Below are 27,498 nucleotides of genomic sequence, written 5' to 3'. Positions count from 1 at the left end.
TAAAGGTAGAAAGAGAGAAGGACTAACTCTACAAAGTTGTCCTCTGACCATGACACCTGTGTACTGCCGCCCACATTCTACACACACACACACACACACACACACACCAAACAGTAACAAGAATAAGTCAAATAGTCCTACTCTTTCTTCAAACCCACCAGGGTTTGAAGGCACTATTGCATTCTGAGACTTTGAGAAGTGAGCGGAGTCTTATGTATGCAGATGAGTGCTGACTTAGAGCTAAAGGGGAAATGCCAGATGCGAGAGCTAGAAGATGACGGAAAACAATTGCCTGAATCGTGTGTTTTTGTTGTTGTTGTTGTTAAGATTTTACTTATTTATTTTATGTATAAGAGTACACAGTGGTTGTCTTCAGTCATGCCAGATGAGGGCATCAGATCCCATGACAGATGGTTGAGAGCCACCATGTGGTTGCTGGGAATTGAACTCAGGAAGAGCAGCCAGTGCTCTTAACCACTGAGCCATCTCTCCAGCCTCCCCCCCACCCCCCTCCCCCCGTGTGTTGTTTCTCAAGACTGATGCAGTCCTTACAGTCAACTGATCGTTTCAAGTTCAAGGCTGAGAAGCATTTTTAAAAAGTTGGCAAGCTTTTCCCTTTTGAGTTACCCTTCCCTTCTCTGGGCGCGGACAGATTTGGGTCTGCCTGAAGCACTTGAATGACCCAGAGTGAGGCCAGGGGGCTGTAATTTAGTAAACGTGGTCCTTTATCATCTCAGTCAGAAGGAGTCTCAGTAACTACCTGTGCTCTAAGAAGTCAGCCTGTAAGATACAGCGAGAGGGAGGGGTACGAGTAAAGAGTCAAAGCAAGGTGGGCTAGCAGAAACTCGGCGAGTAACCCCACCAGCAAAGCCCTGAGTGCCCACTGGGATTGACTGTACACGTGCAGGGATGCTATTTCAGCATGTCTTTAATTGAGTGTATACTCTTGTGTGTAAAAATAGCTAATTCTTTTCTATTCTTCCAAAAAAATAGTACATGGATTGTCCCTATTTTTTGGATGAAAAATGGAATCACCCAACCTTTAGTCTGGCTAGATAAAAGCAGCAGTAAGTAAAGATACACATTTTTATTTACAAGTCAATATATTATATGCATATATATCTTCATACATATGTATAAAAACAGAGATAGACATTTTGTTAAAATGTTGAGCTTTTGGAAACCTAATGTTGAATACAGATCTCTAAAGATTCACGTCAAGTTAAAAGTCATTATTCATAAAAATTTAGTTATTTGGCAGACCAATATATACTTAAGAGCTATCTTGATTTTTTATTTTATTGGCTTATTGTTTAGAGGTGTGAATATATTATATAAAAAAATATACTGGAATCTTTTTAAGAACCATTTTGTGCATTTGCTTTTTGGTAGTGATGTTTCCTGGGATGAAGCTTTCAGATTCTGACAGTGACTGGGTGATTTTAAACCTCAATGTGACTGGATATTACAGAGTTAATTATGACGAATTAGGCTGGAAGAAGTTACATCAACAGCTTGAAAAGGATCCTAAGGTATGGGCTGGATTTGGTGTTTTGATCAAGCGTCAACTATCATCCTTTGGAGGATGTGCTTTCTGACAGAAAGCCTGCATCCCATCAGCCCCTTCTCTGCCACCCATGACAGAGACAGTTTTATTCTCATTCTTAGGAAGGGCTGATTTTGGTTGAGTGTGTATCTCTGAACATACTTTTTGATTTTCAAAATTAAGTTTACCTTTTGAAATGAGAATCAGAATACATTTTCCTAAGTTACTTTAATGTACAGTTCCATTGTTCACATTACAGTGAAAATATTTGTTGAATTTATCATGTGCATTAAACTGTGTAGACAAAGATGTACCTAGAGTTTCTAAGCTCACACTAGATAACATGCTATGTGATAAAAATTAGCAATTTTTTTATTCCTAAAAACTATTCTTCTCACTCAGAAGGATGGATTTAGTTTATAAAACATCAAGAGTCCACTGTCACTTTACATTGTTTTTAAAAACCTATAGATGATAGTGAAATCATCTGGGATGTTGATGGGTCATATCAGTCAGACCTTAGCTGATTGACTTCATCGAATCCATGAGTAGAGAGGAATGCTGGCTTAGGAGTCTACACGACTCCATGACATTAATAACAAATATTACAAAAATCGTACTAAATAAAATTTATTTCCTCTCTGCTATGCCAAAATTTTCCTGAGAATCAGTAAGTCATTGTAATGGCATTCAGTATATACATTCATTATCCTTTGGAGAAGCTTTTAAACCTCAATTGCAAACTTTGTTTTTTAAACTTGATATGTTTTATGGGAGTATCTTGGTAAACTGTCTGCCATATTTAAGCATTATAATTGATATTAGGAGGAGCTCTTATCAAAAACACATATATAATAATACATTATAGGTGGTTCTTAGAAGCTACTATATAAGGCAATTCTTAGGAAGGGAGTTTTAGGCTAGGATGGTCTTGAAGTTGCTCTGTTGAAAATACCTTCCACTTTTCTTGAGTGTGTTTGGGTTTCTCTCTGCAGGCCATTCCTGTCATTAACAGGCTGCTGCTGGTGAGCGACGCTTTCGCCTTGTCTACGTAGGTGTCTTTTCTACTTTCACTGTTAAAGGGACTGTCTTGAGAACTTTATAAAAGCCACAGACCCATGACTATAAAATGCGTTCTTCATTATGCAGAGGTCTTAACTGGTTAAGATTAGGATCAAAAGTGGAGTGTGGTTGTTCAAACCTGTAACTCAGCTCCTGGGAGTCTGATGCAGGAGGATTGCTGTGAAACAGCACAACACAAATTACAACAAACAAACAAGAAAAAAAGAGGGACAAACTTTATACTCTTAGAGAAATTTTATAGCATAAGTTGTTGTTGGATATAAATAAACTAAAAACCGAGATTTTGAAGTTACTCAGAGGTGAAGGCTAATGATTATACTGGTAAAGATATCTGGGTATCTTTGATACACTGCAGAATTATAAATTTTATATATGTGTTCTAGATTAGTATAAATCATGCCACTAAAACTAGAAATATCATATGTTCAGGATTTAAGTTTTAAGTTTTCAGATAATAAAATTAAAGAATATATATACATATACATATATGTGTATGTATATATACACATGTATGCACACACACACACACACACACACATACACACACACACACACACACACATATTTACCTAGTGTGCCTTCTTTTATGCCTGTCATATGCATTGAGTATTTGCCATTTCTTTACTAGTTGTCTTCTCTGACACCTGTTGCTCAATGCTTGGCTGAAACACCTCTCTGGAGTCACTGTGGCTTGGATACAGCTGGCCATATCCTCTAAGAACTATCCTTTTGGCTTCTTGGCCCTTTGACACAAACACTTGGTTTTCTGGCTTTACTTCTTCTGTCACCGTGAGCATTTTTAAACGTGATCACATTTATGTTTCCTTCCTTCCTTTGTGTGACTCATTCCATCTTATAATTTAAAAGTGATTGTTTCAGGAACAAGGCTCAGTCAGATGCTAAGAAGCTACAACAGAAGATGCTCAGTTATGCTCTAAATGGACATCGCTCCCTCTTTCTCCCTGGTCTTATGTTTATCTGTAGTCATTTTATTACCTTAACCACCACTTTACTTTTGTCTCTATTTTTTCCTGCTATTAATTAGTCAGTTATAATTATAATTAGTTCATCAATCAATCTCTCTGTGTGTCTCGGTCTGTCTCTCTGTCAGCGCCCCCCCCCTCTCTCTCTCTCTCTCTCTCTCTCTGTGTGTGTGTGTGTGTGTGTGTGTGTGTGTGTGTGTGTGTGCTCACGTGCATGTACATGTATGAGACATGTAACACTATTCTCCCCATTGCTAAACCTTGAAGCCTCAAGGGCATCCTTCCTGTCCCTGTCTCATGCTCTGTCCCTCATCATGTCACATCGATCTGTCCTTGGTAATACCTTCTGAGTTCCTACCTTCCCAGCTTCATGACTTACATACATACTACTTATATTCCATCATCTCTCTTGTGCCCTCTAGTCATAGCTTTCAGCCTTTATCTCCTTTGAGTTCCACTATGGCTTTAGCATTGTAACAATACATATCAACTCTCTCACATTATTTTGGGTGCTTAAAAAACTAGATTTACTTCCCAAGACATCTTAACTCTCTATTCTGATTTTCAATGATCTCCTCAGGTTCGAACCACCTGACCCCTTCTCTTTGTCTCTCACTAGACCCAGAATGCCATGATCCACTAGTCTCACCTCTCACTAGACATAGCATGCCCTGCTCGTTGGCTTTGCCAGCTGACCGCAGTGCTCCCCAGTGTTCCTCCTCCGTCCTGTGCTGCCTTCGCTCCCTTTTCAATCCAGCATGGCCGTTGGTGTTCCTCTCAAGGGTTTCTTCCTTGAAGCTTTCTCTGACTTCCCTCTGGTGTTTGTGCTTTGGGAACTTTACTCTCAGCAGTCATTCCCCTTTCTGAGATGCCCTCCTCAACTTCCTAGGTAACCGCTGAACTCTACACGGAGGCTCTTAGCTGTAGGCAGCTACAATGTCCTCTGCTGGCTTCTCTGCTCGTCAGCAGTGGGCAGAGAATGCTAATGATTGATACCTGTGGATGGAGTTTATATTGTTTTAAGAACACATAATAAACACTCATATTCTATTACTCAGCATTTGGCCTGGGTTTTCTATAACTTCTAATGTAGATGCCTGAATGAACCAAGTGGACATGGGAACCTGGCAGCACTAGTTGAGTTCTATGTTAGAGCTATGATAACTGTTGCCACCCTTCTGCTTGGTATGTTTATATGTCTTGTTGAAGTTAGACATTGAGAAATGGAGCAGATATATAAATAGAAGCCATCCTTTAGCAGGTCATTTTGTGAGCGTGTGGTTTTTTTAAACCAAACAGACACAATTACATCGAGATCGAGACAGCACTTGATTTAACCAAGTACATTGCCGAAGAAGATGAAATCCTAGTGTGGTTTGAAGTCTTGGTGAACTTAATAAACAAGGAAACTATTTATGATGTGAACAACTATGCTTTATACCCATTATTGAAGGTAAGTTCATGATTTGCTATGTGGCTTTTAAATCAATTCTTCTTTCCTCTTTCTATGTTCTGGCCAGCATCTGTGGGATAGGCCTTTCCAAAAGCAATGCTCTATTCATTCCAGATGTTTGGTGATTTATTTCTTTGTAGCTACAATGATTATTCTAGGAAGAAAATATATTAGCCATAGACCTGGCCTTGGAGTTGAGGGATGGAGAAGGTTTGGAGGGTTTTCCATTCTTAGTGAAGTTAGAATACATCCAAATAAAACAAAACAAAAACCCCAGAAGGTGTATAAGTTACATTTCATCTTATAGAAAAATAGTATTTTTTAGGAACAACTTTTCAAATTTACTTTTAGGCAAGAAAACAGTGTCTTGCCAACCCTGGGTTCAAAACCCTAATATTTAGTTCTATGAGACGAGCAATTTCAACCTGGGAAATGTGTCCAAAAAAAAGTTTCAAAGATGCTGTGGATGTTAAAAAGATAAAGGTGGAAATTAACGTTTATGAATGAAACAATGACATGTCATCATCAATGAGGGGACATAAGAGAGGAAATTCCAGTCAGTAGATTTGAATAGGATTTGGGAGATGTCAGAGTAAGGTCAGCGTAGATGTTTAGCAGGCCTTTGGACGGTCAGGGCCCCGGAGCAAACCCGAGAGTGATGATTGCAAGTGAGTTTCTGGGTCACTCTGAGGGTGAGGTTGTAAACACCTCAGAGTCTAGGCCTTCTTTTTTTTTCTAGTATCCAAAGTAATGCTGGAAGCTTGCTTAAGTGGTGACTAGTTTTGGCCCAGTCTGTTGTACTGACTAGAAAGTTTCAGTGGATCAATAGCATCTGGTTGGTTCTTAGTAAGTCTGATGAATGCCTGACTTTTATAGCCTTATATTTGCCAGCTGATACAGTTGGACTGATAACAAATAACAGCAATTGTGAATGTTTACAGGCAGTATACTTACCTCACATTCACACTTGACTGGTGTAGTTACAAACTGCTTCATGTGGTTTTATGTGTGAGGCACGAACCATGGAGAAGTTTAAAAATAAATACGTACGTATATTTAGTAATAAAGACCATGTCTGAAAAAGCGTCTGTTGTATCTCTACTAATATCTTTCAGATAAATAATAATGCACTGGGATTCAGTGTTGGTTGCCAGAAATAACAGTAACTTTTTCTTTGTGGTTTATAGAAGTATTTGCTAAAGAGACTTAACTCAATATGGAATACTTATTCAGCTATAATTCGAGAAAATATGACATCATTACAAGACAATTATTTATCTCTGTAAGTATTTTTAAGTAGTCATAATTGAATAAAATGGCTTAGTAGATTGGCTTCCATATTTGTGAAAGAGAATCATTTTTTAAATAACTAAAATCTTTGTACCTATTACTGAGTTTGTGTGCTATTTTAGAATAATTCCAGACCTCGTAGACTATGTGTGTCCTTAGAGTAAGCAATAGCTTGTGATATTAACTTACCTGCAGTGCACGTGTGTGTGTGCACATATAAGCTTAACTCTGTATTTTCAAGAGTTAAATTATTGATTGAAATTTTAAGTGTATCCTCTTATGGGTATAAAGTTGTGCCTAGGACATCTACTCCACCAGTAGTCCACAGGTCTACAGGAAGGCCACCAGGTGGAAAGTTGACTTGCCCTTGAAGTTTTGCTCTGGCAAAATCTTACCTCTCAGATGCCCAGTCTTTGTATTTTCTGTTGAAAGAATGCAAGTGTGAAACATGGGACTTAGTATGGAGACAGAGCTTCTTGCAAAGTAAAGTGGAACAACCTTAAGGGAAAACAATGTGCAAACCTACACTTTAGACTGTGTTGTATACTGTTTTCCAAGTCTGTAAGGCAGATGCCTTATCTGGGGGGGGTTATTTCCTTATGACCCGTATTACTATAATATTACAATGGATTAATACTCAAGGGATGCAGGGCAGTGGTGGCGCACACCTGTAATCCCAGCACTCTGGGTGGCAGAGGCAGGCGGATTTCTGAGTTTGAGGCCAGCCTGGTCTACAGAGTGAGTTCCAGGACAGCCAGGGCTATACAGAGAAACCCTGTCTTGAAAAAACTAAATCCAATTAAAAAAAAACAAAAAACAAAAACTCAAGGGAGAAGCTAGTGATGTGTCTTTGCTCTTTACCAAGAAGCATCTTGCTGAATAGGAATTTTTCTCACCATGTATAAGGTCACATCTATACATAGGGCCAGAGACACAACTCTGATCCCATTCTTTCGGCTAAAACTCATATATCAGAGCAGATTAAAAAGAATCAAAGAAAAAAATCTATAAAAATATATGTTTTTACTAGGAAGAAACAACCTTCTAAACAGAGGGGCATACAAAGCTCTGTTGCCATTACCTCTCTTCCCTTCATATAATATCTTAAATCTTACAGAGAGACAATTGTAATACTTCTGCATCCTTCATCCATCAATACAAAATTAATGTGTTACCAGGGACACAGGGGATGAGGGCTTACGGCTGATTAAGGGATGGGGTCTACCCTCTAGGTCCTTTCAGTCTACTAACTGGTTTCTAACTGGTTACCTAACATTTCTCTATTTATTGTTAGCAAGACTTATACCAATGATACAAATATGAACTAGGTTGACTGTAATCCTAATCAGTCACTTGTATATGATTGTGTTTAATTACTGTAAACGACTATCCTATGGAGAAGAAGTACTTTTTCATGATGGCTTAGGAAGGATCTGAAAGGAAACACAAGACTGTGGCTGAGGTACTTCTGTTCATGTATGTAATGTTGAAAGTCTAGATTTGGAGGTTGGTGGTAGCCAACACCTATAGTTACAACTTCTAGAAACATCACACTTCAATTAATCAGACCAAACAAGAAATAAAAATGCACAGAAATATGATCATTCTTCTCAGTAGTACCCTGCTGAGGCAGTAGAAATTAGTGCCATAGTCTACAACTAGAAGTCTATCTAGAACTGAATTTGGTAAGTAAATAGTGTGTCGGGAGCAGATTGTGTGATTGGACAGGAAGACACAAGCGCCCTCAGCAAGGCAGCACAGGTATTAACCAGACACTCTAGGCTCTCCTAAAGCAAAGTGGAAAAGCTTACATTTTGTAGCACCCTGGGCCAGTGTTTCTTTTTGAGCAACTTCTGGGAGAGGCAGAATTTCACAGAATCCCATCTTTTTGCAAGCTTGAGTTGGGTGGAGAGAGGGAGTGGATTCATAAACACATTTCTAAGATGATCTGTCAGGGGACTCCACCCACGCTCATCCCAAATCAGCTTATCACCAAGTCCAAGCCTTATTGCAGTGAAACTAGAGGGTGGAACAGAAGAGCATTAACTTTCGTATTTTCTAACAACTTGAAAATCAGTCTGGATTCTTTTGCTCAGACTCCAAACTTGATGACTTTAGCCAGACACCTAACAAAGCGTGGCATCCTTGGGTTCACTGTTGTTCAGAGCCTTTCTTTGAACCTGTTTTGAACAGAAATGCAGACCCTTGCTTAGCTATAAAAAGAAACAAACACTTCTGTCTTTCTTTGGACATGCACATAATAATTGACAGGAGTCAAGGAAGGTTCAGATGCTTAGCAAGGGAAAACACATTGCTTGGAGGAGAAAATCCTTTCTCAAATAGAGGAAGCATCCTATTTTTCAGCATATTAGATGAGATACACCATGGATATTTCTAATCCATAGCAGATTTTTTTGTAAAAGAGGGAGACAGTAAATTGACAACTGATGTTAGAACGTGTACCCTTTGCATCTTTAAAGGCAATGAATGATGGGAGTAATTTATTTCTAATTTTGTAAAAAGATACTATTTGTTAGGAACTTGCTGGTGCCCAAAGACCTCTCTGAAAATGGCTTTTTCTGAATTTTTAATATGTTTGTCATCATAAAAGCTATTTTTTAAAAAGAAACCTGATAGTACGAGGGAATGTTTTAAAATTCTCGTTGTTGTGTGAAATACATTCTTGGAAGCAGAGAAAAATGAAGATGATAATGTAAAGTTAACTTTGCTTTGACTTTTCCTTCAAGACTTTCACTGGAAAGGTTTTTTGAAACTGCCTGTTGGTTGGGTCTTGAAGACTGTCTCCAGCTGTCCAGAGAGCTCTTCAGAAGATGGATGGCACGCCCAGAGACACGGTAAGAGCTCCCTGAAGCTCCCCATGCCCAGCTCCCGGTCAGCGCCTGTGGTTCCTCTCCTCTGGTGCTGGTCTTAGAGTTGAGAGGGATCACTGCTGCTCGCCCTCCATTGAGCTCCTCCTTTCCTTTTCTGACACCCATTCTGGGAAAAAAAAAAAAAAATTATCTAAGTCAGTTCTGGGCGTGACCAAAGATTAGGACTCTCTGAGATCACAGCCTTTGGCTGCTGTTGTGTTTTTTCCCTAAGTGCTTACAGATTGCATGGTCTGTGCATGTTTCATGTCTTAGGAGATTGCTCTCTACGATTGCTTGTTAATGTTATATCTATGAAAATATAGATAATTTTCCTCTCTCCTTTTTGATTTGGATCATGTTTTTCCAGCAAGAATGTTCAAGCAGGGGTCGGGGAAACCTCACATGCCTATCTGAGTTTTCACTGTCATTAACTACTGAGGGTTTGGTGTTTGGGACTTTACTGCCTTTCATTTATCACCTCAGACAGACTCTAAGGAAAGGCCAAACTACCTTCCTGATATATTCTATGTGCTTATAAATTACTTCCCTGAAAACTTAGCCAGTCTGCTACAAGGATGAATCTTATCAAAACGCTAATGAAAGCTCACTCGCTTGCTTCTGTACATCTCTACCTTTGACCTTTACAGCTCAGCTACCAAGAGATGTCACTAGATTTATGCTTCTGAATTTGACTGTTGGATCACTGTGTTTCTGAACTACCACAGGGAATGCCTTCTCCTCTTCTGCCTTTCAGAATACCTCCTCAGATTGAAAAGGTGGTCTTATGCAATGCCATTGCTGTGGGGAGCGATAAGGACTGGGAGTTTTTGTTTAATCTTTACATCAATACGACCGAGGAACAGGACGGGCTCCATCTAGTTCACGCAATGAGCTGCAGTAGAGACCCATGGATACTTAACAGGTGAGATGATCAACTTACCGTGAACATCCTTCCTGGAGAAGCATAACCCATATAGAAAAGGAGGGTGGGGGGGAAACACAGACACATTTGTGCCATTACTCAGAATGATGAGCTTTTAAAATTCCATGAAAATTTAACTTTTCATAGGATTCTAAAGCTTATTTACATTTTACAAATGGATTCTTGTAGATTTATGGAATATGCCGTCACTGTGGTTCCCTCCCATTTTAATGAAACAAATATAATACAAGCTGTAGCAGCATCTGAAGTTGGCCGGTACGTTGCAAAGGACTTTCTGGTGGACAACTGGGTAGCTGTGACCGACAGGTAAGGAGGAACCCAGGACCCCACTTTCATTCAACTCACTAATTATTTTTATTTCCTATGTTGACCAGAGAATATAATTTGGATAGTTTTTTATTGTTTGTTAATCTCGAATAAGTATATGATGTGTGTTGATCAAGCCTATCCCCTATTCCCTCCCTGTCTATTCTCACACACACACACACTCGGACGGTTCCCTCTCAATGTCATGGGTTCTTTTTCTTTTGAACTCACCGAGCCCACTTAATGCTGCTGATATGGGGCATGCATGTAGGCTTTCTATAAAGGGGAAACAGTACTCCTTCCAGACACCATGGGCTATCAAGTAAAAAGCCCAGTGCTGGGTATAGGTTATCACTTTTCAAAGTGTTGGTCAGGGGACTCCAATAGACACCCCAAACATTATAGCCTATTGCCACTGTTGGTGATACCCCAGGACACTGATTATGGAGAAGTTTACCTTCAGCCTGACTATGTCAGAAAAGTTCTTTCACTCACTGAAAAACGTGATGATTTTTTCTCCATTTTGTCTCACCACAAACTATTGAAAGCATTTGAAGACCACTTATCCTTAATTTTGGCTTCCTGTATGAAACTGGATTGCATATATAATTATTTATCTGTTTCCTCATTATGCCCTTCAAAAAGTTTTAAGGAACATTAAATTGAGTTAAGTCATACTTTGGTATGAGAGTATCCTACCCATTCCTGTAGTTCTTGACACTTGTCTCCATGGCTTTAAGAAATACTTGTTTTTTGTTTTTTGTTTTTTAAAGACTTATTATTATATGTAGCTGTCTTCAGACACTCCAGAAGAGGGCATCAGATCTCATTATAGATGGTTGTGAGCCACCATATGGTTGCTGGGATTTGAACTCAGGGACCTCTGGAAGAGCAGTCAGTGCTCTTAACCACTGAGCCATCTCTCCAGCCCAAGAAATACTTGTTTTAAAAACAAAAATTTCAACCACTTGATTTTACCAATGAAAACGCAGGAGCCAAATGCTAGAGTGAAGACCTGCTGGCCCAGAGAGGCAGAGAAAGAACCCAGCTGACTTTCTTACTCCACTGACTTCCCAGAAGGAAACTCTCCTTCCCCACGCTGTCTTAAATACGCTTCAACTCAAAGACTCCCCCCTTTCTGTTTACTTATGTTCACTCCCCATCTACTGGTTACTTGACCTAGCATTGACTTTGGTGACCAAGCCAGCTCAGTCAGTCAACACTTCTCCAGCACAGGAGTGAGGATTAAAAAGAAAAAAGACAATTAGACAACCTTGTAGAATGGCCCCAGCCAGTTCTGACGCTGAGGCTGGTTTATTTTTTTTCCCAACCTGCTTTTATACCATTTTAATTACACGCAAGCAATAAGATCAAACAGTACAATAAACACAGATAGTCAAGGAACAAGCAAGGCGATGGATGAGCAAAGTCTTGAAATCACCGTTTCCAAGGGCTTATCGGGATGACCAACATAGCTGAGCCCACTTCCGGGGAATCTAGCCTGAAGCCTACTTCTTTTGTTCCACCCTAAAATTCCTGCCGGAACTTATTTCCCTGCTCTAGCCTAAAATTAGATTCCTGCCTAAACTTACTTCCTTGTCAAGGGCCTAATGTCAGATTCCTGCCTGAAGCCCATTTCCTTGTCCTTGGCCAATGTCAGATTCCTGCCAAGCAGCCCCAAAAGCTCCCACAGACCCCGCTATACCACTCCTGGGCATATACCAAGAGGATTCCCCAGCATGTAATAAGGACACATGCTCCACTATGTTCATAGCAGCCCTATTTATAATAGCCAGAAGCTGGAAAGAACCCAGATGTCCCTCAACGGTGGAATGGATACAGAAAATGTGGTATATGTACACAATGGAGTACTATATAGCCATTAGAAACAATGAATTCATGAAATTCTTAGACAAATGGATGGAGCTGGAGAACATCATCCTAAGTGAGGTAATCCAGTCTCAAAAGAACACTCATGGTATGCACTCACTGATAAGAGGATATTAGCCTAGAAGCTTGGAATACCCAAGACACAATTCACATATCAAATGATGCCCAAGAAGAAGGAAGGAGTGGCCCCTGGTCCTGGAAAGGCTCAATGCAGCAGTGTAGGGGAGTAATAGGACAGGGAAGTGGGAAGGGGTGGATTGGGGACCAAGGGGAGGGAAGAGGAGGGCTTATGGGACTTTCGGGGAGGGGGGATCCAGGAAAGGGAAAATCACTTGAAATGTAAATAAAGAGTATATTGAAGAAAAGAAAAAAGAAAAAAAAAGCTTCCCATAGTTTAGCTCTTGGATGAAAGGTGTGTACTAGGGCTAAGCCACACCACAACTTGTTTACAGTGAACAGAAAGCTCTAGGGTTATAGGTATATGCTAATGCTGAGCCACACTGCAACAAAATTTTTCCAGTTCACAATCTTGGGGTTCCCAATGCGATCAAATACTCTGTAACAAACAATATTACATTATTAGCCTGAATACAGCACATGTTATAAATGGTGGTCAGATTTCTTTATCTGGGTTCTGTATTATTGAGTTTTTATACTTTTTTACCATTTAGAATTAGATCTGCTTGCTTCCTAAGTCTTCTGTTCAACAAAGGATACATTAGCATGTAAAAATCAGAGAGCATGTCTTTGCTTCCAGAATATTACATGACCATATATTTTTAAAAGATAAGAATTAATATCCCTGCATATACCAAGGCACTATATTTTTAGCAGATAAAACATGGATAAAGTTGAAGCACCTGAACTTTTGCAAAGAAGTTTCTTCTTTCAAAATAAATCCATATTCTCCCTACAACTTTTTGTATGTTTTTGAAACAAGATCTTATGTAGCACAAACCCTTGAATCCATCATGCATCTGAGGAAAACCTTAAGTCTTCAACCTCACCGTTAACTTGTAAAGTAATAGGATTATAGCCATGTGCTATAGATGTGTGAATATAGATGGCCAGATGGCCAGAGAATATAAAAACCAAAGGCCATAGATGTGCATGAATATCGCATAGAACAAGTAATCGATGTTTTGTAAATACTTACTGAACATCTTTTAAACATGGAAAAGTATGAGGCTTGTTTCCATTAGAAAATTTAAAGCTGGCCATGTGGTGGTGGCGCACACCTGTAATCACAGCACTCTGGGAGGCAGAGGCAGGCGGATTTCTGAGTTCTAGGCCAGCCTGGTCTACAGAGTGAGTTCCAGGACAGCCAGGGCTACACAGAGAAACCCTGTCTCGAAAAAACCAAAAATCCATAAAATCAAAAAAAAAAAAAAAAAAAAAAAAGGAAGGAAGAAAAAAGAAAATTTAAAGCTATACAGATGAAAACTCATTTATACTGCATCATTTCTTTAGCTCATCATAGAAATGTACATATTATATTCACATTATGAAAACATTGTTCTTATCTTTGGTTTAAGATTATCTAACTCTTAGTTATATATAATTAATATGATATGTAATATATAATATCTATTCCTAATGAATTTCTAATATGAACACATATATATAAGTACTGCATAAATATACACACATATATATGTATTAATGTACATATATATCTATATATATTATATACACATATATGCATACCTGCGGTGTAGCTCAATAACACTTGCCTAGCATATATGAGGTTCTGGGTTCAGTCACTACCACTACCACCCAAGTCAATAATTAAATAAACAATAAGCACAAACTGAACCACCAAGGACCAGTCATGATTGGTCTGAGATGCACCTTGTCACCCATGCCTGCTGTGATCTGCATTCCTTCTTACACAGCTGGGTACTGAGGAAGGTAAAGGATCACAGATATTTCCCAGGCTTAGTGCTGAGCGACCTCTGGCCACTGTGTGCTTACAGCACTTACAGATGTTAAGGGCAGTGTGCACTGTCCTGATTCATAGTGAGATTGTGCCTCCCACCTCATTACAATCCCCACAGAAAAATGAACCTGAGGAAGTGACTATGAAATTTGGCACAGTGGCTAATAAGCATCTAAACTCTGAGGCCACCTGCCCCTTGAAAACTGGTATAAGATAGAAAGTCTCTGCCTTGTTCTGCCATTTTCCCAAACGACGCAAGCAAAATTTAACATGGGTGCAGTTGATACTGTCTTTAAAATTATATTCAGCCAAATTGAGTGTGGTATCTTAATGTTGTGATCCCAGCACTTGGTAGGCTGAAGCAGGAGGATTACCATGACTTCACAGCAAACCTGAGCTACATAATGAATTCTGGGCTACAGACAGTCTGGGCTACAATGTAAGACCCTGACAAACAGACAAGCAAAAAAATAAATAAATGAATAAAATATGTAACTTTGCTCAATCTGATAACCACTAGATAACATATAGATATCCACATTTCCATTAATCAACATTTTCAAAAATTAAAATTCGGTCTGTCGGTTCTATTATCCTTGCTTGAAGTGTTCCATGTGACTAGAGACTGCCATATTTGGACAGCCCAGCTAAAGGAAATCATCATGGTACAGAAGTCAGTGGGCAAACTGATGGATCTAAACTAGTTTCTTGATTAATTTGTTGACTCATGCAAAGCACAGGTGCAAATCCAAACTTTAAATTTGCTTTAAACAACTCACTAAGTCCAGCAATCACCCGGACAGTGGAGAACACTCTTGACTTGCTGTGACGCCTGTCACGTGGGCACCTCGTTAGCCAGTGGAAGCCTCTAGTCTGGAAAGTGAAGCACAAGATCTTGTTTCCAGCTGAGCAGATTTCTCACTTCAAAATTAAGGAGTGGTTGGTTCAGTCATTCTGACACATGTGTTGTAGAGATGTTAAATTGTAAGAAAAACCAGGTGTGAGGCAAAGGCCTACAGTGATGTTCTCCTAATACTTGTGCAATTTGTTTTTCTGCTCTGAATCTGTCTCCTACCTCGAGGGCCTTAATAATGAGAAAGATTGCTTTTAATGGAAGTGGCCTTCATGTGTACATTTTATTCCTCACAAGAATTTTTCTTGCCTTTAGAGAACAGGAAAGTGGTGGCAACTTTCTAGTAAGACTTAAATTCTACTCTCTAAAGAGTTGATTGTCTCACAATTGATTTAATTATCCAGTGTAAGTACATTAAATAAAACATATAAAGAATCCCTTAAAAAACAAGAACAAAAACCAAAACTTCTTTATTTTTTTTATTTATTTTCTATGTTCTTTGTTTACATTCTAAAAGCTTTCCCCTTTCCCAGTCCCCCCCCCCCCCCATATGCCCCATAAGTCCTCTTCTCTCCGTCCATTCTCCTATCTTTCCCCCTCCCTTTTCTCTGTCCTGTTACTCCCCTACTATGCTGGATCAAGCCTTTCCAGGATTAGGGCCCTCTTCTTCCTTCTTCATGGGAATCATTTGATATGCTAACTGTATCTTCAGTATTCAGAGCTTCAGGGCTAATTAATATCCACTTATCAATGATTGCATTCCATGTGTATTCTTTTGTGATTGTGTTACCTTGCTTAGGATGTTATTTTGCAGTTCCATCCATTTGCCTAAAAAATTCATGAATTCATTGTTTTTAATTGCTGAATAGTACTCCATTGTGTATATATAACACATTTTCTGTATCCATTCCTCCATTGAGGGATATCTGGGTTCTTTCCAGCTTCTGGCTATTATAAATAAGGCTGCTATGAACATAGTGGAGCATGTGTCCTTATTGCATGCTGGGGAATCCTCTGGGTATATGCCCAGCAGAGGTATAGCAGGGTCCTCCGGAAGTGTCATGTCCAGTTTTCTTAGGAACCGCCAGACTGATTTCCAGAGTGGTTGTACCATCTTACAATCCCACCAGCAGTGAAGAAGGAGTGTTCCTCTTTCTCCACATCCTCACCAACACATGCTGTCTCCTGAGTTTTTAACCTTAGCAATTCTGACTAGTGTGAGGTGAAATCTCAGGGTTGTTTTGATTTGCATTTCTCTAATGACTAATGATGTTGCGCATTTCTTAAGGTGCTTCTTGGCCATCCAAATTTCTTCAGGCAAAAATTCTTTGTTTAGGCCTGTACCCCATTTTTTAATAGGGTTATTTAAACCAAAACTTCTAAATGAGTCGTATTATCTCCACAAAGTTTGTAGAATTGTAAGGACATGAACTGTTAATGCATGGACTCATTACTTTTATATTTTATTCTGGAGAACACCAAATTCATAAAAGATGCTATATTTATGGTAAATTGAATTAGTTTATTTATTTTGCATATGCTACTAAAGAGTATTTTATACTCAACTAAATTTATTTTACAAATTGAATACATTTATTTTTAGGGTTTAATTTATATTGGAAACCTCGTTCAATTTTGCTAATGGTTTTGTCTGAATAAACAGTGCAATTATGAATTGTTGAAAGCTGAAGTTGAAATTCATGATGAAAACCTGTACACTTAAATGACAAAGGAATGCACACATATGTCTTTATGTATCAGACTATCTATGACTTATTGAAATTATAATCAGCATTGAATATGATTATGTCACAAATCTTTATGACAAATTAGATTCAAAGGTACGGCTTCAAAAATGTTTATAATTCATCACCTCATTCTTTATTTTAGCATTATAAAGTTTCCAAGAAAGAAACCCAGAGTTTTCAGCTACCTAGCATCTTAGAGACATAGCCCTTCTGAGCCTAGTCATATACTAATACCATTAAAGCGCACATTTTCTAGTAGATCAGTTGTCCCAGGAGAAAGATATGAGAGACAATTTTTTCTGTCATCTCAAACTGCAAGTGAAACAACATTGGTCTGTTGTCTGTCTACTAATTGACACTTAGGGTTTGGTTTCATGCTCTGTGAAATGGCAGCTATTGTGTTTGATACGGCCTAAAGTTTTCCCTTGTAGTCTAAAAATGCAGTTGGTTTGAATGCAGAAAGGATAAACTCAGAGTCATAAATAATATATCATGAAGGAAAGAAATCAAAGCCTTTCTTTTTGATGGCATTTTAGCAAGAGTAAGCCCACATTTGATATCTCTACTTCTCTCTCCTGCCTTTATTCTTCTCTAGAGGAGTTTTTGAAGTATGTATATTAGCTATTAAGGCAATTTCTTGTTCAATCCACTATAATAATCCTATTTCAATTTTTCTTTCTTTTTTAATGCATCCAAAAGTCCTTTCCCCTCCCCCTCCTAAAGCAGTACTTTGCACTGGTATGTATCTGTTCTTTCTTTGTAAATCTTTACAATTTTTGTTTCCTAAATGGAGCTAAAGCAATCATGGGACCAAGACATCTTGAGATTGTCAGAATGTAGAGATGCACATGCCAGAAAATAAAGAAACCTAACTTTAAGTACACCGCAAAGCATTTTAGTCAATGGATTTTGAAATTTATTCCATGTTCACTATTATTTCTTGAGGGATAGCATTTACTTATTTATGTACATCCTTATAAAGTTTTTTGCTTTGGCACATTGTATATAAATTCTAATTGCCCACGGAATACATGCCTATGATTGTTGCTATAAAGAAATATATTAATATTTAGATTAAACTGCAAACTTTATTGCACAAAACAGTATATATAAGTATTTCTTAAGTGTTGGTAGTGTTAATAGTTAGATGTCCTACTTAAAGGTAAAGCTAAACATGTTCATACATGGTTTCCCTTAGATTTGTGAGAATGGTACCAATGAGGCTATATATATATACTATGTATCTATTGTTGAAACATTCTTTACCAGGTACTGTTGCTCACCAAGCAGCACCTTGTTGCTTTGCAGGTATGGAACACAATGGCTGGATGCTCTCCTCTATATCTTAGGGAGGACTGTCAGTACAGATCAGCAGGTTATGGAGGTAAGCACTGAAGGTGTTGTGAAATAGAATGATATTTGGTAAGCATTCTTGATATAATTTGACTTGGTAAGATTAAAATTCATATGCTTATCTGAACCACCTTTCTGTGCTTTGTTTGTGCTGTTGGTATTATATCAGTTGGGTTTTTCTAAAGCAGCCAGGTTGTACATCAGATGTCCTGTGCATCAGGATATTTACATTACAATACGCTACAGTAGCAAAATTACAGTTGTGAAGTAGTAATAAAATATTCATCACAACATGAGGAATACAGCATTAGGAAGGTTGGGAATTTCTTTCACTCCAGACATAATCTTCCTTCTCCATTGTACAGAAGCAATCCAGTTTCCCCTTAGCAGTCTGGATCAACCACCCCTCCTAACACTGTTATTCCTTTCTTAGCCTGTTGGCTTAAGGGCATCAGAAGCCCACAATGGACAGTGGGGAGGGGTAGGCTGAGATTCTAGTTCCTTGGGATGTTTGTTGTCTCCCCAGGCAGGAGTGCCCCTCCATCTGGAACCAAAACTTATAGGCTAGCAGAACTTAAGGAATGAAAAAGATCCCTGGTGTGTCAGTAAGGGTGATAGATAATGCAACCAGGCACTTCTCCACCCCTTGGTTTCTGAACCTATGAATAGTGTCTATGGGAGAAATCATACCATATTTGGATGCAGCTTCAAACCATTCACTGCTGTGTGGAGAATCTTGCTCCAGTCTTCTTGGCTAGTATCACTTAATTGAGGCTGTAACTGGGTCTCCAAAAGGCCATTACATCATTCTATTAGACCAGCTGCTTCAGGATGATAGGGAGACATGGTAAGACCAATGGATTCTATGAATGTAGGCCCACGCTCACACTTTCCTGGCTCTGAAATGAGTTCTACGGTTAGAAGCCACACAATGTGGAATACCTCAACAGTAGATAAAGCATTCTGTACAATCCACGGATGATAGTTTTGGTAGAAGCAGTATGTGCAGGAAAGGCAAATCCACAGCCAAGATGGGTATCTAGTTCAATAATGACAAAGCCCGTTAGGAGCATAGTACACCTCCTCATGGACAGCACTTTCTATGTCCCCTCTAGAAGCCTGCTCAGCCTGAAGTCTGATTATAGATAAGGAGGCAACTATTGGAGGGCCCTGGCATCTTCTTCAGGGAAAATGACCCTGGTTGAATGGACAATGAAGGATTAATTTTCTCAGGCAAAGGGAAAGAGGTCAATATTGCAGGGGTGAGAGTGGAGGGACATCCTCTGCTGTATATAGGGAGATTACTTTCTCGGGTGACATAAGCCCTTCAGAATCTGAGGTTCAATATTCTCAGCCTCAGTAGGGTCCCCTAACACATCCCCATCTCATGTTACAAGATCCTATTCCTTACCAAATTAATGCTCTTACTTTAACTTCTGATACTCCCCGAGGTTGTATATCAATTCCAAGCCTGAATTTGTTGTCATTCAACCCGTCTTATACTGAGAGCTTTCAGTTGCTTTTCTGCAACTCAAGCTTGCTGGCTGCTGGAGAGGAGATTCTTTTCCAGGATACACTTAGAAACTTTTAGACTTTCTGTGCATCTGGAGCCAGCCAGTTGTGTCAGTGAGTTCTTTTGTCGCTACTGTATCTATAGATGCTATAAGTTAATTTTACCACAGAGCCCATTATTTTCCTTTGTCACCATATCCTGAGATACAAAAAAATTGATTTATTTTTATAATAAAATCCATTCTTTTCCTTTGTCAGTTTATCCAGAGATGCTAGAAACAACCAGCCAGTATTATTATTTTCCTAAAAAATGTCAAAAGTTGTATGTACGGTCACTAAAATTCTATTATCATCCAGCAAGCCCTTCAAATATTTAAAATAATGGATTTTCAAGGTTCTCCATATTACCAAGGGAGTCTTCAATAAGTGTGGGTGTTAGTGAATTCTAAAGTCTGTTTAGATACTTAACAACGTGTGTGGCTCTAAACCCAGATCCATGTGGCCAACACTGCCAAGTTTTGCAGCCTGCTTGGGATAGAGCCTGGCCCCTGGAATTCCATCTGCAGAATGCTAGCATGCCCCCCCCCCGACTTTTTTTTTTTTTTTTTTTTTGAGACAGGGTTTCTCTGTATAGCCCTGGCTGTCCTGGAACTCACTATGTAGACCAGGCTGGCCTCAAACTCAGAAATCTGCCTGCCTCTGCCTCCCAGAGTGCTGGTATTACAGATTACAGGTGTGCTCACCCTTCCCTTCCCTCCCCCCCCCCTCCCCGGTTTTAATGAGAGAATTTAACTCAGATCTCATGGTTGCATGGGCAAGCACTTTGGCAAATGAGTTATTTTTCCAGCCCAACAGTACTGATTTTTGCATATTAATTTTCTATCCTGAAACTTCACTGATTTATTTGTTCTGATAAGTAAAAGATCATCTATAGACAGTGCCCATTTGACTAAAGCATTCAGAAATGAAGAATAACATCTATACAGATATAAATAAGAAGCATCAGCATTGCCCTCTGGAAGCTGCCAAGTTCCTTTGACCTACAGAAGGGTCTCGCTATGTCTCGGTTCACAAATCTTTTGCAATGTCCAGTATGTATCCAGTAACTATTTATTGAGCATTATGATATACTTTGGAAATAGGGAAGTTAGTAAGACCACGTTCTTACTGTATGGACAGACCTTCCAGCTGAAGGACTCACCCTTCTGAGGAGGTACGGGCATAACAACACTGTCTCAGTCACAGCCTCCGCAGGGTCACAGGCTGGAGGTCTGCGCAGCTGTTCCTGGTGACCATCACTGCATCTTTGCAAAGTGATTTCGCTATTTCCGGTGAACTCTGCTTGGGTTTGTGCCAGTGAGAAGTCTGGTGGTACTGATCAGTTGTCTCTCTCCTAGTTGCAGCGGTTCCTCGGCACGGTGTTGGAGGAGCACCAGAGGATTTTGGCTCAAGCCAAATTACAGGCAATGAAGGCGGAGAATCTGAAAAACAAGAAGAGAATTGCCAGGGTGGTTGAGTGGCTTCGGAAGAACACGTAATCCGTGGCTTCCTGCAGGATGGTTCTTGCATCTCATGACCTTCTTTACTCACTGTCCCGGCTTCCGTATTCAGTGACGGGAAAAGCCACATGGCTTCTTTTATTTCGGAACCATTTCCTACTCAGAGTCGGGTCCTTCCTGATTTCACGTCTGGCCTCAAGGATCCGTGATGGCTGAGGATTTTTGTCAGCACTGCCCTATATCTGGGCAAAACTCCGCTACCTGTGGAGCAAGAAAGCCACTGAAACTATTTTAACTGCTTTCTTAAAAACAACAACAACAAACAAATTCGGATTGACCTAAGAAAGCATCGCTTACTCTGTTGAAGCGGAGGCCAGTTATCGTGAAATCAGTGGCATCCGTGGAGAGCACACATTAGTGCTTCTTTCTTTACATTTTGTGGGTGGGGTGTTTTTCCAGAATGAGGGTAAAAAATGCATATCTCCTATCTACCTCACAGTAGTATTGTAAAGATTAATCAATATACTGTCTATGAAAAGTCTTTAACACTTCCAGACAAGACTAGAAGCTCAGAAACTTATTTTTGGTGACATTGTTAATGAGAGGATTCATGTAACACGGGACAGAAAGAGCAATCACAAACAAAACTGGACCAGCAAAGAGGAAGAGACAGGGGATGGAAAGAAAAATAGGTCATTGTCTGCCACCTCAAGCATGCTAGTCAAACAATTATTATGCAAGAATAACACTAAAAGAATACAGAATAAACAAGAAGTCATCACACATTCAAATGTTGATTTGGGGTTTGTAACATTTCACATCACTTAAAACTTAAAAGGCCTCGGAATTTTCTGGAAAAGGTTTTGTACATAAACAACATTAAGCCATTGTGCTAATGAGACAACTTCCCCTACTCCTTAGTAAAGCCTAAGTAACTAGCATACTGATAGCTCAGAGAATTGATAATGAACCTTTTACAAACCCAGAAGATGTAACTATAACGCCTTACATATGTCTGTGCATTTCTGTGACTAAAGGGATTTAATGGATGCAAATAAAAACCTCTGTGCGGGGTGTCCAGGTGTCCACCTGGCAGCGCCCACTGGCTTACCATTCCTTTACCACTTTCCTTCTTGGAGAAAATGTAAGTAGATGAATAAAAGTTATTTTGACTTGATTTATTTTTAAAAGTTTTGTTTTTAAGTTTTAAGTGTGTGTGTGTGTGGTGTGGTGTGGTGTGTGTATGGTGTGTGGTGTGTGGGAGGTGTGTGGGGGAGTGTGTGGTGTGTATGTGGTGTGTGTGTGTGTGTGGTGTGTGTGGTATGTGTGGTGTGGGGGCGTGTGGTATGTGTGGTGTGTGTGTGTGTGTAGTATGTATGTGGTGTGTGTAGTATGTGTATATGTGTGGTGTGTGTGTGGTGTGTGTGTGGTGTGTGTGTGGTATGTGTATATGTGTGGTGTGTGGTGTGTGTGTGTGTATGTGTGGTGTGTGTGGTGTGTGTGTGGTGTGTGTGTGGTGTGTGTGGTGTGTGTGTGGTGTGTGTGGTGTGTGTGGTATGTGTGTGGTGTGTGTGTGGTATGTGTGGTGTGTGGTGTGTGTGTGTGGTGTATGTGTGGTGTGTGTGGTGTGTGTGTGTGGTGTGTGTTCCTGTCTTGAGTGGACTACACTTTGGCTCTGTGATTGCTATGGAAAGGGGATGGCAGGAGATGAAGCCTTTCTTCCTCTCTCACGCACCTAAAGGGGATGCAGCTGTCACGTCTGCGTCTCGCCTGAAGGAAGCGGCCATTCTGCAGGGCCGAGGGTTCTAGGCCTGAGAGCTCAGAAGTACGCAGCTGAGGACTGAAGTGGCGGCTCTGACTGTGAGGTTTGGGGGACGCTGGGATTTCTACCCCTGCAGTGATCACAGTATCATTCAGAAATGGTCCCTTAATTTTAGCCCATCTTGTTTTAGATAAACACAGGTGTTAACCGCACTGCTGCTCCGGAGCTGGAATAATTCTGTTGCCAAATCTCAAGCTTCACTTGGGAGATCATCCCAGGAATGCTCTGTGATGGTGAACAGGCAGCTCTAGTCTCTTCAAAAGGTGAATTGTCTCCCTCACCCTACCAGCCAGGAGAAAATATATTTATTTTAGGTTGGAATCAAGAGAGAGAGCGCGAATCCTGACCTAACTAATAACAAGCGGTGTAATGAAGCTGGCGGGTGATGATGTAACGGACAGGAAACGCTACACTTTCTGCAAGCGCCTCCTGCGGGATACACTGAGCATGCGCAGTACAGGATTATCCCCACTAATAAAAAACGCACATCCCTGATAGGCAGTGTCTATTTCTGTGGATTAAACAAAATAAATCAGACTAATATTCTGTTTGTTTGAATTAACAAAGAGCTCTAAATTCTAGGCTTGTTAAACAGATGTCAGGAACATGAAAAGAAAAACAATAACAACAACAACAACAAAAAAAAAAAAGAAAAGAAAAACAAATAGACACAGCTCAATGGGGGACCCTATTTCGAATTTCGGGACCTCTGCACTTTTCAACCAATGCCCTAATTTTCACACTGGCAACTTGACAGGGATGTGAATTTAAGTTGCATTGCAATGATACATTCTATAGAATATCACAGAGCAGCTACCAAAAAAAATGCAGACTTTCTTCTGCAGGGTTCATGGAAAGCAGAGGCAGCTGCCTCTTTGGGAGGCTCTGGGCTAGGGGACTGGTTTCTCTCATAGGCCACAGACTTGATCCTGAAGCCGCCCTCTGCTTCCATGTAGTTGATGGCCTCTGTGTTGAAGTCATTGGGGAACTTGAAACAACTTCCATCTGGCTCCTTGATGGTCAGCCCAGCATGGTTTTGTAGAGACACACACATCCATGATGCTCCCAGGCTGGAAGAGAAAGACACGTTCCACCATCTTCCAGACTCTGCTCTGCATGCTGTTGCATACAACAGTGTTGACAAGGGATTGGTGTGTAGGCTCAGATTGTTGAGTCTTTACCCAGGTTCGGCACAAAGCTCTTGGCTTTGGAGGCCATCTTGCCCCACACTCTGAGGCATTCTCTTGACTTGGCACTCAGTTTGCTGGGACCAGACCACGGGCTGTGACTGAAGCAACGAGACTCTCCCTGGATCTGCTGCACCCTGAGGTTAGAGTTTCCTGATTCTCTCATGCTGCTACAACATGTCCAAAACTTGCTACTTATATAAAGTGAGGTTTATTTAGTTCACATTTTTGAAGGCATAAAATTCATGATTGGGCGTCCTGGGGTCAGGCTTGGCCTAGTCCTAAGTTTCTCTATATCATATAAAACTGGGATTTGCTGCTTCCCAACCGAAGGTGTGTCTTACTCTAAGAGATTCCATTTTATAAACAATACCTAGAGATAATTGAAATAATAAAGAAAGAGGTGCATAGTTTCCCTGAAAGTGCTACAGTCAGTCCACACAATTGACTTAAGCATGTCTTGGGGTCTTGGGGTCTTGGAACCTACACCCCACAAATGCATCTCCCTGCAACCCACCACAAATGCTGATTGATTAAAGATAACGAAGCTACTGAGGAAATTGGGGTTCCCTTTGTGCATTCAGAGTTTTATTGAAAGGGACTCAGAAAGAATTTTGGGTATCATTTTATTATATTTTGATTGAGAAATATCAGGATAAGCAGGCTGTGAATCTCAGCGGCTGGTGAGGGATATGAACGGAGAAGGAGCAGTCACGATCCTCTAGTTAGGGTCAAGAAAGCAGGCAGGTTCAAAGATGGAGGAGGAGAAGGTGTCTTTCGAGAAAGGTTGAGCACAACTGGATGCCAAGGCAAGCACACTCAGGATTTAGGCAGCTATAGAAGAAAGAGGTAAATGGGGTGGATATGAAAAGGTTTTTTTTTTTTTTTTTTTTTTTGAGGTAGAACTCAAAAAAGTTGGCAGTCTTAGCAGTAAAGATCTGCAAGCAGCAAGATGGAAGGAATAGCTTCTGGATGAATAAGTAAGTATACTGTCTTACTAAAGGATAATTATCTTCTAATCTCCTTAACTGGTCTCCCGGACAAATCAGCTTTCCTGGGGGCTGGTTCCCTGGCCAGGTGATGAACAGCCCAAGTCAGATGAACTCTTTTTTTTTTTTCAAGATTTTTATTTATTTATTATTACATGTAAGTACACTGTAGCTGTCTTCACACACACCAGAAGAAGGTGTCAGATCTCATTATGGATGGTTACAAGCCACCATGTGGTTGCTGGGATTTGATCTCAGGACCTTCAGAAGAGCAGTCAGTGCTCTTAACTGCTAAGCCATCTCACCAGCCCCAGATGAACTCTTAAAGGACTGTAGAAGTGAACTTTTTTTCTGTTTCCAGGAGTTTGCCCCCACCCAGGGTCAGAGGAAGAACTCAGATTCCATTCTATTGAGCAGGAGGAAGTAGCTTTCCCTTAACCAAGCCCTGGCTCTCCCACCCTTATATAGGGTTGTTGTAAATCTTAAGAAACAACGATTATGATGGTTCCCTTAAAGTTGGTATGTTACCAGGGAAACGGATGGTGGGATTCAAAGCAGATCATGAAGGTCTGCCCTCAATGACCTCCGAATCTTCTCTTCCTATCTAGACACTTTATAAGGACACTAGGCAGCAGAGTTGTTCCACACTAAAGCAAGGGTCCAGCCTAAATACAAAATCCTTTCTTGAGACTCTTTTGTATCGGTAAGGGTGTGATTAGGAACTCAGACGCCTGACTGCTCTCAGACTGAGAGAACTCAACGAAAGGGATTAGCAGAGGAGAACTGAAACAGCAAAGACCTACGGACATTGAGAGGACACCAAGGTAGGAGCTACAAGGTGCAAAACAGCTCACTGTCCCAGGGAGAGAGAGCTGGTCTACCTCAGCTACTCAAGCACTCACGTGGGCCTTGGCCGTGGTCCACTCCTTGGGAAATTGGTTGGCTCCACTGTCCTGGCAAATTAGAAAAATCAGAAACAGGTCTGTGGTTTCATTGCTGGGTCTTCAATCCTATTCCATTGATCCACCTGCCTGTCACTGTACCAATACCATGCAGTTTTTAACACTATTGCTCTGTAGTATTGCTTCAGGTCCAGGATACTGATTCCCCCAGAAGTTCTTTTACTCTTGAGAATAGTTTTAGCTATCCTGGGTTTTTTGTTATTCCAGATGAATTTGAGAATTGCTCTTTCTAACTCTACGAAGAACTGAGTTGGGATTTTGATGGGGATCTCATTGAATCTGTAGATTGCTTTTGACAAGATGGCCATTTTAACTATATTAATCCTGCCAATCCATGAGCATGGAAGATTTTTCCATTTTCTGAGGTCTTCTTTGATTTCCTTCTTCAGAGACCTGAAGTTCTTGTCATACAGATCTTTTATTTGTTTGGTTAGAGTCACACCAAGATACTTTATATTGTTTGTGGCTTTTGTGAAGGGTGTCATTTCCCTAACTTCTTTCTCAGCCTGCTTATCCTTTGAGTATAGGAAGGCAACTGATTTGCTTGAGTTGATTTTATAACCTGCCACTTTGCTGAAGTTGTTGATCAGCTGTAGGAGTTCTCTGGTGGAGTTTTTTGGGTCACTTAAATATACTATCATATCATCTACAAATAGTGATAGTTTGACTTCTTCCTTTCCAATTTCTGTCCCTTTGACCTCCTTATGTTGTCTAATTGCTCTAGCTAGAACTTCAAGTACTATATTGAAAAGATAAGGAGAGAGGGGGCAGCCCTGTCTAGTCCCTGATTTTAGTGGAATTGCTTCAAGTTTCTCTCCATTTAGTTTGATGTGGCTACCGGTTTGCTGTATATTGCTTTTACTATGTTTAGGTATGGGCCTTGAATTCCTGTTCTTTCACTTGATCTTCAACAAGGGAGTGGAAAACATCCAGTGGAAAAAAGATAACCTTTTCAACAAAAGGTTAAATTGGAGGTCAGCATGCAGAAGAATGTGATCCATTCTTGATCACATTCTTGATCCATTCTTATCTCCTTGTACTAAGCTCAACTCCAAGTGGATCAAGGACCTCCACATAAAGCCAGACACACTGAAACTAATAGAAAAGAAACTGGGAAAGACCCTTAAGGACATCAGTACAGGGGGAAAGTTCCTTAACAGAACACCAATAGCGTATGCTCTATGATCAAGAATTGACAAATGGGACCTCATAAAATTACAAAGTTTCTATAAGACAAAGGACACCATCAAAAGGACGAATCGGCAACCAA

General features: G+C 40.1%; 1 protein-coding gene across 1 annotated transcript in view; it reads left to right on the top strand.

The window, feature by feature from the left end:
* The window catches only part of Lvrn (laeverin), a 60,016-nt gene extending 37,571 nt beyond the window's left edge, over nt 1–22,445 (top strand). The window contains exons 11-20 of the mRNA XM_052155769.1: nt 994–1,067; nt 1,393–1,532; nt 2,542–2,597; nt 4,912–5,065; nt 6,253–6,347; nt 9,103–9,210; nt 9,980–10,147; nt 10,337–10,474; nt 18,213–18,288; nt 21,167–22,445. Of these exons, the coding sequence (XP_052011729.1) occupies nt 994–1,067; nt 1,393–1,532; nt 2,542–2,597; nt 4,912–5,065; nt 6,253–6,347; nt 9,103–9,210; nt 9,980–10,147; nt 10,337–10,474; nt 18,213–18,288; nt 21,167–21,307 (1,150 nt within the window). The 3' untranslated portion in view covers nt 21,308–22,445. The remainder of the gene's footprint in view (nt 1–993; nt 1,068–1,392; nt 1,533–2,541; nt 2,598–4,911; nt 5,066–6,252; nt 6,348–9,102; nt 9,211–9,979; nt 10,148–10,336; nt 10,475–18,212; nt 18,289–21,166) is intronic.
* Nucleotides 22,446–27,498: the final 5,053 nt, after the last annotated feature.

Source organism: Apodemus sylvaticus, chromosome 13, assembly GCF_947179515.1.
Source record: "Apodemus sylvaticus chromosome 13, mApoSyl1.1, whole genome shotgun sequence".
NCBI lineage: Eukaryota > Metazoa > Chordata > Mammalia > Rodentia > Muridae > Apodemus > Apodemus sylvaticus.
The sequence above is the reverse complement of the archived record's forward strand: the minus strand, read 5'-3'. Positions and strand labels throughout refer to the sequence as shown.